Source organism: Falco rusticolus, chromosome 5 (assembly GCF_015220075.1).
Source record: "Falco rusticolus isolate bFalRus1 chromosome 5, bFalRus1.pri, whole genome shotgun sequence".
In the NCBI taxonomy this organism is placed as follows: Eukaryota; Metazoa; Chordata; class Aves; order Falconiformes; family Falconidae; genus Falco; species Falco rusticolus.
Genome location: NC_051191.1, coordinates 83713184 through 83729679, shown reverse-complemented (window position 1 = coordinate 83729679; position 16496 = coordinate 83713184). Strand labels below are relative to the sequence as shown.

Sequence of the window (16496 nt, the reverse complement as noted above, 5' to 3'; positions counted from 1 at the left end):
GCACGCCTTCGCGCCCCCGGGCGTCGGGCGGGAGCGCGCCACCGCCCTCGCGCGCTTCCCCGCGCCTGCCCCACCCCGGCGGCGGGCGCCCCGCCTCGCGCCCCCCCCCCCAGCGGGCGCCAGCGCCGCCCGGCCGTTAGCGGCGCCGCTTCAGTCGGGCGGCGGGAGCGAGCGCGGGAGGAGGCGGCGGCGGCGGCGCCCGCGCTGTGGCTGGAGCGGCGGCCGCGGGGGGCGGGGGTCTCGGTGCAGGGAACAGCCGGCCTCCTCGCCCCAGCCGCGGGAGGAGGGACACCGAGGAGGGGGGAAAGGGGGGGGCCGCCGAGCGGAGCGTCGTGTCGCGTCGCCCGCTCCCCTTTAGGACCGCGCACGCCGGCGGGGAGGAAGGGGCGAGTCTCCCCGGAGCCTTCGTCGCCCCGCGGCTTCCCTTCCTAGGCCCGGTGCCGGCGGGGGCGGGGGGGCGCCGGCGGGGCGCGCGGACCCCCGTGGCTCCCCTCAGGCTGGGGCTCGGCGGTGCCCGGGGCGGGTGAGATGTCGGGCTGAGCGGGTGCGAGCCCGGGGGTGGGGTCCGCCGTGCCCGGGGGTGGGGGTGGGGGGGGGCCGTCGGGACCGTCCCCTCAGCCGTCCCGCCCCGCCGCCGCGCTGCCCATGGTGATTGTGCATCCCCGCGCGCGGAGCGGGGCAGCAGCGCTCCAGCTGCCGGCGCCTTCCCGCCGCGCCCGCGCGGGCCGGCCAGCCGGGGCGCCCAGGTGGGTGGCGGCCGCGGCCGCTTCGGGGGCGGGCAGCGGCGGCCGCCGGTTGTGCGCGGAGGGCGGGTGCGGGGGGGAACGGGGACGGGGCGCGACCGGGCGCCGCTGCTGCCGGGCGGCGGGTGGCCGCGCTCCCGCCTCGCCCCGCGCGCCGCGGGCGGGTCGCGCTCGGGGTTCGTGCTGCGTGCGCGTGGCGGGGGCTGCCTCGCGCCCTGCGCACACCCGGGCTCGTGTGCTGTGCGAGCCGCCCCGAAACGGGGTGGAAAAGGCGCTCTCGCGCGCGTGAGTGCGAAAAATCTGCGCTTGTTGGGGGCAGTTTTTCACGTGATGTAGGGGTGTGTGTGCCCGTCGTTGAGTCTTGCAACGAAATCTTTCAATTAGGTTTCTACTCTTTTGTTTTCTGATGTTTAACGAGCTAATTGCATATTGGTGACTTAACTGCCTAGAATCTACCGGGGGCTAGGTTTACAAAGTGCGCGACTGTTAATCTTTAACTCCATCATTAAAGTAAGCATCCTCTAGACGTGTTATTTTGGGTTTGGGGTTTTTTGGGGGGGTGATCTTTTTTGGTCACCTTTTATAAACGACTGTGTTCAGTGGCAGAGTGGGGTCTAATGCATGGGAGTATATTTGCTTCTGATCTGAAACACACTTTACTCCAGTCTCTTCATCTGAATGCTGAATGTTATACTGGGGGAGGGGTTTAAAGACACAAATAAATAGGAATAGCTTTCATAGGTTTTAAAACTCAATGTCTTCATATGTGCACATGTAGGTACAGATTTATGTTTCCTTTGAATGCACATTTTTGAGTAAAAGAACAAACTGCTTGCTCAACCTGTTCCCCCCCCCCCCTTAAAATAGGTTTCTGTGTTAGTATGTTTCTGTGAATTTCTTGAAGTTGCACATTTCCCCTAATTGTGTTCATCCCATCTTGTTCTTCTGGCTTTGCTTACTGCCTTGTATGGTACCTTTTCTTCCGTGGGGATTTAGTTTATCTTTATTAGATACCTTTACGTGTTTGTCTATGTCTAATAGGGGTGTTTCTCCTTTTTTCCTCCTTAGGTGTTGGTGACTTCAGAGTCATTTAGTGGTTTAGTTCTGAGGAAGTAGAGACACGAGGATTGAGTCTATTTTACATAAAGCTACAGCTTTTCACCAGTACTAGTTTTTCTCCTTCCCACCCCTTCTTCCCCGTAGGAGAGGACAATTTGGGAATTATTTTAACAGTCATTTACTCCCCCTACCCCCCCCCCCCCCTCGGAAATCTACCTTGGTCCCCGAGGCGTCTGCTAGACATTGCCCGTTATAGGACCAGGAGAACGTTAACCATCATCATCCCTTGCTTGCTTTGAGACCTTCAGTAGTACCCTTCCCTCCTTTGGAGTGCAGTGCAGAGAGGCATCCAGAAGACTTCCTTGCCACCCTTTTTGGGTAGTGGAGGATCTAGGAAAAGGGGTACCTAGGAAGACACGTGACCTTGTTGAGGGAGCCAGAACTGAAGCAGCACTTGGCACGCTGAAGGAAGCACCCATCTTTGGTGTCTTTTTCGTCTTCCAGTCCTTCCTCACCAAATTTCTGGTAAGTCTCTTCAGCCCATTCATTCATACAGTGCATGTTTCCCTTCCCCCACTCCAGGCGCTGGGAGAGGCATGCACAGAGACAGAGAGTGGGGTGGGGGAAGGGAGGAGGGAAAACTGACTGTGTACACACGGATCGGGGAGGAGAGGGGGGTATTCTGCCACACTGCAGGGGGACCTGGGCAGAAGTGGAAGAGCCTCACTTCAGAAGAGCAGCTGATGTGGGAGGAAATGTATGTTTTATTTGCACGGGTGTGCGTGCACACGCAGGCAGGGTGGAGGGGGGTGAAGAAGCTGAGAGCCTGTTGTGGGGAAAAAAAAAAAACCTGCTGGGAGCGAAGTAGGATAGCTGATGCTGGCCGGTATCGGGCTAGTGTTGCAGAGAGGGAAGAGAATGGATTATTCATTGGAGATCAGGAGCTGGGGTGTGTGAGTAAGGAATTCTATCGCCTACTTGCAAGCATGAATGTAGAGGAAAGACTCTGTGTGTGTGTGTGTGTGTACATCTGCCTTTTAGAGGCAATTGTGCCTGGAAGGATTGCTGCTAGCATCTTTACATCACTCAGTGCAAAGGTGGGGACAGGCGGATCAAAGCCGTCGCAGGGAGTGCAGTTGCCCGTCTGTGGGGGTGGGGGGTTGTACTGGGTATGAATGGGAGCGATTAATATATTCCCATATCCTTTGACTGTTGCAGTCTACAAATCTCCCAGGGAAAAGGAGGTGAATACTGTGCTACGCTTTTGAAGAGGTGTGCTTAGGGTTCACCTGCCTGCAGTGACTTTAAATTCTATGATGCATGTGTAGAGGGCGGATGATAATGCAGCAGCACTGGACAGATTGCGCTGCAGCTGCTCAATATATTATATAAAATGCATTTAAATAAATATTCTGATTTTTCAGGTTCTTCAATTTTTAAAAATGTTTCCTTTCCAAAGGTTCTCAGTTAGGTGACAGTCTTAGGAAAACTAGTCTCTGGTAGGTAAGGAAGGAATTTTTCTTGAGGTTGTCCTGAAGCATCACTGTGAAGCAGCAGTGTCAGGAATGAGTTGCATTATCTTGGATCTATTTTTCTAAAGCAATTTTAACAAGTGGTTCAAAATGTCAGTTTTTATCGCTGTATAGATATATCACCATGGGTTATATTCATCATCCATATGTTTCCTTAAGGTTTTCTTTAGATGATCATCATTCTGGTATCTTTGTGTAGAAAAAAATTAATTGTGCTTTATACTTGAAACAGCTGTGAACTGTTTTCACACCTGCTCTCCCTGTGACATAGAAAGTCATATTTCTGGGATGTTTCTAATACTGTTCTCATTAAGATGAGCCAGAGACTTCCATGACAGAGTGTGATAGATGATGTGCTGGGTCATATGCTGGACGACCCTTCGTTAGCTGTTTAACTGGTCTGCTACTTAAGATTGACTTTATAATTCAGATCTGCCTTGAGGTATCTCCTAAAGGAGATAACTTACAAGCATCTGCCAACTATTCTTCGGTCTTCAGTGTTTTGAGGTGTGGCCTCCAAATTAGACTTCTAGAAACTGCTATAATGGTAGAGGAGGGTGACTGGTTTATTGGAAGTGTGTACTGAGTTTCAAGCTTTAGCTATCTATGATAAAAAGGAAAGCAAAATACATTTTCCCAACTTGAATAACACTGTTCTGGGAACAAGTATTAAGGAATATGCATTAATGATAAATGCAAAGGTGCAGTGTTAGTGTGTGCTTGGAGCTATATTTTTCCTAGTTCTCTGCTTCCCATGGCAATCATGGCTGTCAGTCTCTTTGCTCTTTCCTTCTTGTATCCATGAGATTTTTACTATCATTATCTAAGCTGTAGGGATTAAACATGCCTAAAGGTGTGCTAAAACTAAGATTGGGTTTTACCTCTCTCTCAACTGTGGAAATCCATGGAGTTGTGTTAGCTGCATACTGCTGTAACTGGGGTGAGAAATCTGAGCCCAGGTCTAAAGACAGAGGCGATTCTGGGAGGGGCTGATAGTAATAATTGTTCTGCTAACTTGTTCCCAGATCGCACTGTTGTTGATAGGGGTGTGCTACAACATCATATAGCAAGTTGAGTGGTTGAGATAGCATTAGGAATCAATGTATCTAATTACAAAACATCTGGGATTTCATTCATCATTCCCATAGGAAAGAAACAACCTACTATTTTTAATTTACAAAGGCACTGAGTAGTTGCATTCTGAATAGAAAGGATACGGAGTGATCTTTTTGCATACTAGATAGCTTTTATGTTACACATTTATTGATAGTACATAAATGAATTAGTGTCTCCTAATAACTGATTTCTTGTTTCAGCTTAGGGGAAAATACATCAGGATGAAAAAGAAAAAGAGGCTAGTCCTTTTTTTCTCCTGCTTTTGGGTGCTGAAGACAGGACAAGGAGTAAATGGACAATGGAGACCAATTTCCCGTTGCTGGAGGCAGGTCTCTAAGGCTCTCTCTGTGAAGAGAAGACCCCTTCAAGGGAAAAAGAGTGGTCTTCAGAGAAGAGTTCCACGTCTCTCTAGATAGCGGATCTGATTGACTGAATGACCTGTTATGCCAATAAAACATATTCACATGTGAAGTAAAGTAGAAAAGTAGCACAGTGAATGTATTTGTTAGAACAGCTGCTAAAGGTGTGTTACAGCTTCAAGGAATGCAGGAGGAAATACGTTTGCATGTGATGGGGAGGGGAGGAAGCTGCTGTGTGAATGCCAGAATAAAGCCTAGTTTAAGCAGTACAGGGATGCCACACCTCAAAGTTGAGGTGAGTGTTCCGCTCCTTCTGTAAATTGCTAAGAATCTGTTCCACACAGTGTCTTTCTGAAGCAGATGCAGCAGTGTGTTTTTGGCTGGTGTGACACACAGATTTTTATCATAGAGCTTTTAGTTTGATGCTACCCTTTCACCTCTCCCAGTCTGTTTTATGCAGTTAAGTTTATGATGACTTCTTCCTTTTCATTTCATGAATTGAGGAAAACTTAAAGGATTGTACTGAAATTGACAGTAGTAGCTTTGAGTGAAAAGTGCATTTCAACTGGTCATTTTGAAGACATTTAAACATCTGCTCTTCCCCTTATATATACACTACAGTTATTTTGCAATAGATACTCTCATGGATTAGGAAGTATCCCATGCACACCCAGCATTGTCTGAAGCTGTGTCTTTTAGATTGAAATGGGTGGAGTTGGTTTTCAGGGGAAAATTCTGGAGATCCTATCCAACTTGAGAGCTTAATGCTCTTGTGCATATGACTGCAAGGCAAGTTTTCCTCCTACAGACCATTTTCTGGAGAATGTTGGAGGGATTGTTAAGATGTTTGGGTTAATAGGGTAAATTGCAGGTTTTGTGTTCTTTGGGACTTCTTACACAATCAAAATAGAGACTGTAAAGATCTAAAGAGAGGCTGAAACTGGTAAGTAGATTCTGGTATCAGGAACAGAATGTTAGTGTGAAGAGGGTGTTTCTCCAGGTGGAAAAAAAATGTATTTGCTTGGAGGTCAAGGAACTGATAGTTAGGATTACTACATTCTGTCTCTGCAATTGGCTTGTAGCTTCATCTAAAGTGTGTTTCTTAATCTTTACCTTCAGAGTTGAGGTTCTTACCTGCCTGCCTCATCATGAGGTGTGAACCTTTGTATATACATTTATAAAACTTTTAAGATTTAGAGGAAATGAGACATAGTATTAGCAGAGAGATGAATACCCATACCCAAGGCATTTTTGTATGCCTGCTGGTTTAATGATTTGCATGAGATGCCTGGACGGCTCTTCTTCATAATGCTGTAGGTCCTTTCAAAAATGGAATAAAGGTGGAGGAAAGAAAAGGATATACCTTTTTTTCTTCTTCAATCCTTTGCTGGCTTTTAAGAAAGTGTGTGCTGAAATGGCAGTCAGCAAGCAATGATGGCACAGTCTCTGCAGATTTACGGGGCTGGAGGTGGGGGTCACATAAAGAGATTTGAGAAAAATAGGAGCAGATCCCTACTGGCAAAGAAATCAAGGGTCAGTAGCAAGCAAAAATGGGGAGAAGGCTGCCGGAGAGAAAATACTTGTCTCGTTGCACCAGTGTTAGAACCAGTACTGGGGGAGATGACAGATGGATGGACATGGACCCACCAAAAAACACCCCAAAACCCAAACAGACTGAAAATCTAAAATGACATGATTTTGTTTTTTTGAATTATGACAAAGCCTATCTAGTATGTTTTTTTATGTACTTAATGTTCTGTAGCCATTTTTTAAAATGAAATGGGCTAGCCTGCTGGGTAGAGCTGCTTTTCAAAAGAGAGGCGGTAGGTGGGGCTGTTTGGTCTCCCCAGTCATTCATGCAAATAGCAGGAATAGAGGTAAATTGACAAAAAAAGCCTTCTGAACTGTGCCGTAGCAGTGCCATTTCTGAAAAATATAGCTTATCCCAATTCTTAGCTGAGGATGTTGTCCCAGGAAGCTTTCTGTAAACTACCATGTAGAGAAATCCATTGTTGAGAGAGCCAGGAGTGGGGCAGGATCTGACAGTTGTCAGCCATTGCAAGCCCAAGCCTCATCTTGCCCTTTTCACTTTCAGTTGCTTTGAAGAGAAAAAGGTAGTCTTTGAGAGATCAAAAGATATTCTTTACAACTTCCCATACCCGTTTTCCTGCAGGGAGCAAACACTCCTTTTCCTGCTTTACCTTGAGCATCTTGACTGCTGTCAAGGGCTGGTCTGCATCTGTGATTGTCTTTCCGTAGCTTCTGCTTTTTTTTTCAGTCTGTTAGTATCAAGGACTTTAGTCCTTGGCTTTATTGTTGCTCCTCATTTACCAAAGCAATGGAAAAAAAGTCACAGTCTTTGCTTCTTGCCATTGTGGTTCTCAGTACCAGGAATAAAAATGGCCCCTTAAAGTTCTTCTGCTTGTTAAGAAAAAGCTGTAGTAGTAGAAAAAACTTGGGTTTTAATTAAAAAAAAAACCCAGCTTGTTCTTATCATTATAGCAAAACAACCCTTTTTTCCCAAGACCTGCTGCAGAAACTAAATTTAAATTTCTAATATTAAATGGAAGCAGTTGCATACCTGTGGTCTTTCTGCATGTACATTTCTTGCTGACACCAGGTCCTGTCATGTGGACTACCAGGCAAAACTCCTGCTTCTATCCCAGAATTCAATTCTGTTTGAAACTCATGTAAGCTATATTGGTGAATTCAATGTTTTCTCCCTCTTTATTTTAATAGAAAGTTTAAAATGTGGCACAGAAAACTGCTCTATTTTTCTCCAGAACTCTTTTTTCCCTACACTATGCTGCTGCTTGTTTTTCTTGAGTGTAGATGAGTAGTGTAAAAGTGACTTTAAAAAAGAAAGACTTGGAGCAAGAAAGGGCTAGCACTGACATTCAAACCTTGATTTTTCTTTAGATTACATGTATTAATGTTCAGTATTCTTAACATTTTGTTGATAGTCCTTGTTCCATTGGTTTTTCCATTAATATGTTCTGGATAACACTAAATATATTTCACAGTAGATGTGAAATCACAGAGAGCAAATCAGTCTTTAAATACTTATGTGGAAAACTCTTTTCTAATGGATTTCTTCCTTTCTTCTGGACTGTTTTTTTAACATAAAGAATGTGGCACACTGTTTTCTTCCATGTATAATGGAAAGGTATACATGAAGTGTGTCACCGGTGTTTTAGCAGTACGTAGGAGAGGGGCTGAGTTATTTCCAGTTGTGAGGAATTATCCCAGTCATGAAGTTGAAATTCTGGCCTTCAGAGCTGGTGGTTTAAAATGTTTTTTAGTCCTTGGCATGTCTCTTAGTACTGTCAAGAAAGGGGGATGCTACTACCAGTACTAGTAGTTATGTCAAGTGTGTACTTTTTGTGGGTGAAACTAGGATGAGGACTAAGACCTGATTTTTAGCATTTACATTCTATTGAATGTAAATTGATTTGTTTCTGTTGTTGTTACTTCTGTTGCAGATTAGTTGTAGATATTATTTTCCCACTTGGATGTTAGAAGTTCCACCCCATTGAAAAGGACTGACTTGTACAGAGGGAGTAGAACTTGGTACAGTGGGGAACATGAAGATAAGATCCTATGTACTCTAACAGAGTCTCATCTTCTCCACCATCTAGAAGTTCCATTGAAAGGAAACCTTGAAGGTTGCAAGACAAGTCCAAGATGTGCAGTTCAGTTGCTCCCAGGCTGTGGTTCTTAACAGACCGTCGCATCAGAGAAGATTATCCTCAGCAGGAGATCCTGAGAGCACTAAAGGCCAAGTGCTGTGAAGAGGAGCTAGATTTCCGGGCCCTGGTGATGGATGAAGTGGTGCTGACCATTGAGGATGGAAATCTTGGTGAGAATGAGCTAAGGTTGGGAATGTGCTGAAAGGATACTTGGAGAAAGATTGTAAAATGGAGCATCTGTACTCATGAATTCCATGTGTGCCAGACTACCATACATCATTTAAATCATGTGGTTGTGCATTATATCATGTTCTTCAGGATTTATTGTGATAATCAAATATAATTGTTAACTTTGCTGATTTGAATTAGAACTATTTTTGCCTCCCCTTTGTAGACAGAGAAGAGGGTTGCTTTAGTTTGTTGATTCCAGGGTAAGGACTATAGGATTTCTGAATTAAGAAGAAATTATGGCGTTTCATTTTTGCATAGGTACTTGGAGTTAATAGGTCACATTTAAGAGTTTCAGGGGGACATTTTTCTTCTGTTTGTATTCTGACTCCAAGATAGCAAATGCATTTGAAATAAACTAAAAGGAATTTTCAATGGACAGTACCAGTTTTCATGGAGCTAGAGGTGACATAACTAAAGCATGCTGCTGCACAGATGTGTAGTTACATATATGCCAGAAAAGAACAGGGCTAAAAAACAAAGTATGTGCATCAGAATAATTTGAACTGTTACTATAGCTTAGAGTGTTTTAAGCTAAATTTTAAGATTTCTGTTATGTTTTCCTATTGGCTTTTTTATTTTCTGTGGTGATTAAAAAGGAAAAGCAAGAAATTAAGTTTTTTTAGAAATGTTAAGTAAAATGATTCTGTAGATAGTAGGCTTATGGTATAGGGAGAATAGTAATACAACCAGTGTCAAGCTGTGTAACACTATTACATTTTTTTGGGTAACTTTTTGATTTGGGTTTCCTAAAGGAAGGAGACTGTAGTGTTGTTTTGTACTTTTACCTCTTCAATTTCTCTTCCCCATATGTAAGTTAAAAAAAAAAAAAGAAAAAAAAAGAAAAAATTGCTGGAGATCCAGGGAAGAATTAAGTTTCTAAGTTGTATTAGAATAATTCTGTGTGAAAAGCAAATATAAAAGTGCCCTCAGCCCTTAAGAAAAGGCTGCCATGTGATCTTACAGCTTGTTCCTTGTTGGGGAATCTGTATAGGAGGGAAATCTTAAAACTGACTCTGGGACAGAACTTTGGTCAGAATTTGTACCTTATTATAGCATGAATCAGTCAAGCATAAAAAAAATGCATGGGGAAACAGGATTTTTTTATTCTGTTATTACTAAACTTTTATTTACGTATTTTTTCTTTTATTCTGAGGTATCTGTGATTTTTATCAGAGACTTGAAATTCTGCAGGATGTCTTCATATAAAGGCAACTTGTTGTCAGAAGGACTGTGAACATCTTACAGCTCTGATTACGCTGTCCTTTGGACAGCGTGTTCTGCAGAGGCAGCCATCCTGGACTAGCTGCAGCCTCTAAGATGCATAATTGGTCCTTCAGCATTTCAGTATTGTTTTTATTTCTTGGTGATGTTTTCTTCTTTCCTGTCTTGTGCCTGCTTTGGAGGAACTGAATATGGCGAGCACGAATCATTGGTCTTTTTTCTCTCTTCCATTTAGTGTCTCCTAATGCTGCATCTATTGCAAGAAGAAAAGAAAGTATGCAAATTAGAAGACTAATACTGAAGCATGTGTAGTACAAGAATGAGAAAAATTAAGAAAATATCTAGAAAGAGAATGCAAAAAAGGAAACTTTTCATACAGAATGTTCATTCAAAATTATGTACATAACTGACCTTTTGAAAAGGAGTGAGATAATCATGCTGGCAGATTGTGGATAGAAATTTTCTTATAAATAATATGGACTGGGTAATTGTGATTTTTTTGTTTTGTTTTGTTTTGTTTTTTTGTTGGAGGGAGTGTGTGTGGGAGTTTTCTTATGCCAAACAATTCTTTCTCTTGGAGAGAGATGAAAAATCTTCCCTCTTTTAATTTTTCAGTTTTCTTTTCCCTAGTGCTTGCCCATGTGTTTTGATAGGTATTTTTGGTGAAGGACACAAGCCAAAGTTTTCTCTTTGATTTTCCTTGTTAAAGTCCTGAGTTGGTCTAGGAAAAGGTGTCCTAGAACAAAATCCAGGAGGTGATGCATTGTGCCCTTTCCGTTACCCACTGTTGCCTTGAGGGGTCCAGGTTGAGTAAAATTTTGTGTAACACAGTGGAGTTGATGAAGAGAATGTATCTTCAGTAGATAATAACCTGCTTTGCTTTTAGTTCTACTATTATTTGTGTTGAAAGCTTAGCAATACAGGGCTCAAACTCTGATGGTAGTATATGGTATTGGAGGAAGTAATAATTAGGTTTTCACTTATTTACACTTGTAATTAGAATACTTTTTGTCCTTTAAAACCTAGGCAGTTTCTTACGTAAATTGGTAAAAGATTGTTATGTTTGCAAAGTCAAGTTGGACATCACAGGATGCCATTTAAAACTTTAAAAATTTGGTATTTCTGTAGATGATATGATCAGTGATACTGAAATTATTTACCTTACAAATGCAAAGCAGAGTGGAAAAGACACTTAGGAAAATTGAGCAGAACAGTGAGATACATACCAAAATTGAAAATTGGCCCTTCCACCAATTACGTGGTGTATACCTTGACAGTGTAGCACATAAATATTGCTGAAGCCCAGAGACAGGTGTGGAAAGCTGCTGTGATGCTGAGACAGAGTCTGTGTATGCCAAGGAATGGTAAGATTTTACATGTACCTGATGTGGCCAAAGAGAGAGGTTATTTCAGTCAGCGGGCACAGCAGTAGTGACTCATCAGGGCATTACTCTGCTGTGCTGCAGGGCGGGGTGGGAAGTATAGCTGCATTCCCAGGCCAGCCAACAATCCTTGCTGGTTCTTTTTTCTTCCACAGCTGAGATCTGGGATGACCCAGCATCCCAAGCACTCCCAGCATCCCCAGTACTGCTGCCCACATGACGAACGTGCATGCAACTCAAGATCCACGTTAGGTGTCTCAGCGCAGCATGAGTCCAAAAATGATTGTAAATGCAAGCTGAGAGGTGTAGAATTAATAGTTTTTCCTTTAAGTTTAGAAGGAAGCTCTTGAACTGATTTATGCTGAAACTATTTTGGAAATAGTTCAAGTTCAACAGATAGTTTTTGAAAATAGCTATGGTTTGTGCCTTATTTAAGAAAGAGCCTTCTTACACGTGCCATGCGTTCCCATTTCCTTTGCACACTGGCAGTAGTACTCTGTAACAATCTCCAAGGCAAAAGCAGAGTTAAAAATGAGTGGAAAGGTCTAGCTGCATAAAACAGTGAATATTTTTCTGCTGCTTTGGTGTGCTGAACCTGCTGAAATGGTTACTGAATTGGACATGCACAACATCGGTGCACAGGAATGGACAGGCATGCACGTATGGAGAAAAATAAAGGGTGATACTGAAGCTGTTCTGATTTAAACTGGCTCAAACAAACAAGCCTAAGTTTCTTAAGAGCTAAATTCTTGGATGCTAAACCAGTCTGGTATGATCTGCTGCCGAACGGAGGAGCTGTGTTCTTGTCCCTTTCCAGCCTTGCTGTTGCTGCTTGCCTTGTATGAGGACTTCATGTCTCTCTTGGCTTGCTTTCATGTTGTAGCTAAACTGATCTAATTCAAAAAAAGGTTGACCAAGTCCTCTGCTCGTTTGCAGGATCTGGCATTTGTTTGAATTGGCTAATCCAATGGAACACTAACTCTGCCCAAATAATTAACAATTTTCTGTTGGAATAGCTCGCTGCATCAACCCGTTTTGTGGCCACACAGTTGCTAACTCTAGTACATGAGGGCAGGGCAGAATGGGGTTGCTCTTCTAGGGAATGGCTCATATTTATGTTTTATTTAGTTGTAGCTTCAAGGCATACTTTAAAACAGAGGAATTTTCTTATGGTTGGGATGCTTGATAGTATTAGTTTTAGGATTTTTGTGTGTGTGTATGTATTTCTTTGAAGTTATCTGGTATTTACTGCTGTAGGGAAAGAGCTGGATTACAGAATTAAATGGCTAGTTGCCTAATCTGGTTTGGCAATTCCTATATTCATTTGAAATACATAGCAGGTAATTTAACAAAACTGCATGATATTTGCAGACACACATCTGAAGTCTTAACAATGAGTCCTGTTAAAACATGTAATTTTAAACTATTTGTCTAAGTTTGCTAGCACAGTGATATAACAGGCTTGGGGAATTTGAAACTAGACAAATTAAAGCCTGTGAGCAGGGGTGTGCAGGGTGGGATGTGGATGGAGGTGGGGGAAGCCTGTAGCGAATAAGCATGCTGTGAGACTTTGTGGACAAGAGACAAAAGATAATTCTTTGGTTTGTCTCCTTTTTCTGAATAGAGCACTCTTTTTCTTCTCACCTGTGTTTAGGACTTGGCAGTAACCTTACCCACAGACTACACAAATCACCTGTAGGGAAACACAGTTGAAGAATTGTTCGTTGGTGAAGAACATGCTAGGGAAATTTGGATCTTTCCTTCGTTAAAATTACATACAATAATATTTTCATTAAATTTCTTTGCTACCAGAATAGCAGAAGTTAGAGATCACTGAGCCAGCGATGTCCCAATTTCTTTATTGTAGGTTTTTAGGATCTCCGTGTTTTCTGTTACTGTCCTGTGAAGGAAAATAGTTTTAAGGGAAGTTGTTTTCATGAACTTTCAACTGTTAACAGATGCTGGAGCGAGTGGAATTGCAGTGTCCTAATGCATAAAACAAAGTGTGAACTTCTTGGCTTTTCCTTTAGGAATGTAAAAGCAAGCGATCAGCCTAGGTGAGGAATAAAAGGGACATAATAGTCATCTGTTATTAAACAGTAGTACTTTGTGCATAGTCAGCTGGCTTTTCTTAAGTCAGATGGATGGCATCTGGGATCTGATCTCTTGTCTCCTTCTGCAGAGGAACTATTTAGAAGATAGATTCTTCTAATTTGGTAAAGGTTCCTGGTGTGCTGCTTTAGGCATTTGGGTTTCCTGTGTGGGCCTGAGATTTGCGATATTAGTCATTATTTTGCTTGAGTCTTTAATCCTGAAAAATCTCATTTTTTTTTCATATGATCTGTCCTTCATTTCTAATTCAGTCTGGACTAGTAACAAATAGTTGTGATCTCTTTTTTTTTTTTTCTTTTTCTTTTTTTTTCTCACTCTAACGTGTAAGGTTGGATAAGAAATCCCTGTGTTTTCAGTGTAATGTAAGAAAATCATTCTTATCAGCTAGATCCATGATGAGAGGGATTTTATATCTATGAAATGGTTGCTACATCAAAACACTTAGTATTTTTGAATCATCTTGAAGTCACCTAAAACCTGCCTTCTATCACACAATAGGGAACGTAACCACCTTTTCCTGCTGGCTGTTTCAGCAGTCCCCTGGCACTTGTTAGTCCGGTGGCACACCTTACTGGATGCGCTTTTCCTGTGGTGTGCAGCAATGGCTCAGGGAGTGATGGAGCAGAGGCAAGTGGCCTCGGCAGGGTGCCTTTTTGGGCAGCCATTGCCTCCTCTGCGGAGTTGGGACATTGGTTTGTAATCCAGTAGTGGTTGCTGCAGAAGAAACTGCATTGTGTGCAAAGAACTGGAAGGTGGTTAGACATGAGGTTGATTTTGTGTTGTTGAAAGTGGTGGGCTCAGAACCACTTGAAATTGTTTCTGATGGTCTTTCACTGCGGAAACCGGTCACTTGCCAGTCTGATGTTAAACCTCATTGAGCTGTAAGTGTTGCTGGTAGGCAGGTACAGGGTATGTAGAGGGCATTCTGGAATTGTAGCTGTGTTTAGAGATGGGTGACTATGTGACCACCGCAGCATTAGATACCTTGGTCAAACATATATCTAGTAACAAACCAGCAATTCAGACATCGACTTTATTATCACAGATACATATTTTAATAACAGGGCATTTTGAGAGCTGACACATGTTTCAGGAATAATTGTTTTCTTTCAGAACTGTGACACCAAACACGACTTTCTTATGATGTATATAGGAAGAAAGGATTTATACTCTGACAGTGGGTGTCCTTGCAGTTTTCTTCCTTACTGTCAGGGATTTCTACTCTTACATGAATGTTATCTTAAACAGATGCTAAATAACGAAGGTGAGCAACGAATTTGATCTTCTCAAAATTGTTCTGTTTCTTCAGTAAACGTCATTGTGTCATCAGTGGTAGATAAGGGCTCAGTCCAATGCTACCTTTGCAAGGTGGAGAGGTAGGAATGTTTCTTCATGGAAATATTTTATGATGGACAGAAGTTTTTCATTTGCATATATTCTAGAACAGTCAGCCAGGAAAATCAGACTTGTAGGACATGTCATCTTGAACATACGTGCGTGTTGTCATCTCTGAAAATGCTAGAAAGCATTGCCGACTTTTAATTAAGAATTCTTGGGAGTGGCCATCTGGGGGAAAAACAATGTAAAAAAGACAAAAGCTAGATGAAAGAGGTGTTTCTGTAGATCACAGTCAAGAAATGAAAATTAGTTTAACGTTTCACAAGACAGTCTTTAACTGGCCGAGGGTTTCTGTGTCACTTCAACAATCCCTGTGCCAGTGCTGTGTCACCTAAGCAAGTTGTGCTGGCACAATTGCCTGAGCAGTTGCATTGTGAACCAGGTCTGCATCCTAGTGTAGTTTTAAACCAGCCTCTCCTTGGTGGAGGGTATTTTTTTTAAATGCTGCATCAGTTCTCCAAGGCAGGAAACAACATAACTGCACAAACAGTAGTGTGCTGCAGCACTTAAATCAGGAATGCAAAGCATGTATGTGTTGAGGGTGTTAGAGATTAGGAGATACCAGTATCAATACCACAAATATTGCTGTGAAAATTTACCTTATGAAACGGACAACTATACTTGCTTTACTGGATCTGTGATCAGAGAAGTACTCTTATTACCTGTCCTTTAAGCAATGACAGTAGCTTCAGTTTTCTCCAGGTCTAGTTAATCATTTGTGAATGATGGGCAGTTGATTGATCCTCAGTGACTGAATATGAGAGAGACTGGTACTGGTGGACTTTATTCAGTGTTAAGATGGGTCTTCTAGTGTGCAGACCTGTGTTTTAACCGTTTTAGAAGTGCCAGTGGCTGTGGACAAGTCCCTTTATTCTCCTATTCTTATGAACTCTAAAGTGTGGTGAAATACCGGTTTCAAGAATTACACTTTCCTTTTATATCAGCCCTTTGTTGCATGAAAAGACTGGAATGAAAAGGAGAACAACAGAAAACTGGAATGAAAAGGAGAGCAAGAAAAAGAGTGTCACTAATAAAACTACCACTCATTTTTTATTTCCTTATATTGTAAATATTTGACATTTACAATGTCACAAAAATCTGTGGTGGTGTCCTTTTAATGATTGTTCTCTGAATGGAAGAGCTTATGTGATTTCTGTATCTGTTTAAAGATCCAGTCCATTTTAGGATTAAAAACGGGATACAGAGCTTTAAGATGCCTTTATAATTGTAAAAAATTTAAGCAGGCTTTGGTAAGCAGAATGTGTTATATGTGCTCTGACAAAATGAGCAGAATACCTGAGAGCAAAGATATTCTGCTCATGTTGTCAGAGAAACCCTGGTAGAATTACACTAATTAACTGCTTAACTGCTTTAACTAATGGAAGGCTTTCTCGTACAGTCGGGTTTTCTTGCTCTCTGCTTCCATATAGTGCAACTGTTGAACTGGGGACCATCTTGCTGTACTTGTTACTCGACACATCTGTGAGTAAAAGGTGGACTTTTTGGTTTTGTTTGTTTTCTTTTATTTTCCTGAGAGGGTGTACTCCTGGGTTTTTTCTCGCCCCCCCCCCCCCTTCAGTGAAATTGTACCAGTTAAGAATTTGATTTCCAGATCCTAGGATTATATTTTCATGAAAGAGAGGGGAGAGGAATG

General features: G+C 42.5%; 1 protein-coding gene across 6 annotated transcripts in view; it reads left to right on the top strand.

Annotated features, from left to right (window-relative positions):
• The first annotated feature begins 214 nt into the window (after window positions 1-214).
• RIMKLB (ribosomal modification protein rimK like family member B) overlaps window positions 215-16496 on the top strand; it is a 58224-nt gene continuing 41942 nt past the window's right edge. For 4 of the 6 annotated variants that reach the window (XM_037389950.1, XM_037389945.1, XM_037389946.1 and 1 more), the window contains exons 1-3: window positions 215-746; window positions 1812-2327; window positions 8448-8668. In XM_037389950.1, coding sequence (XP_037245847.1) covers window positions 8494-8668 — 175 coding nt within the window. In that variant the 5' untranslated portion in view covers window positions 215-746; window positions 1812-2327; window positions 8448-8493. The remainder of the gene's footprint in view (window positions 747-1811; window positions 2328-8447; window positions 8669-16496) is intronic. The other 2 variants (XM_037389948.1, XM_037389947.1) reach the window with 2 other exon arrangements.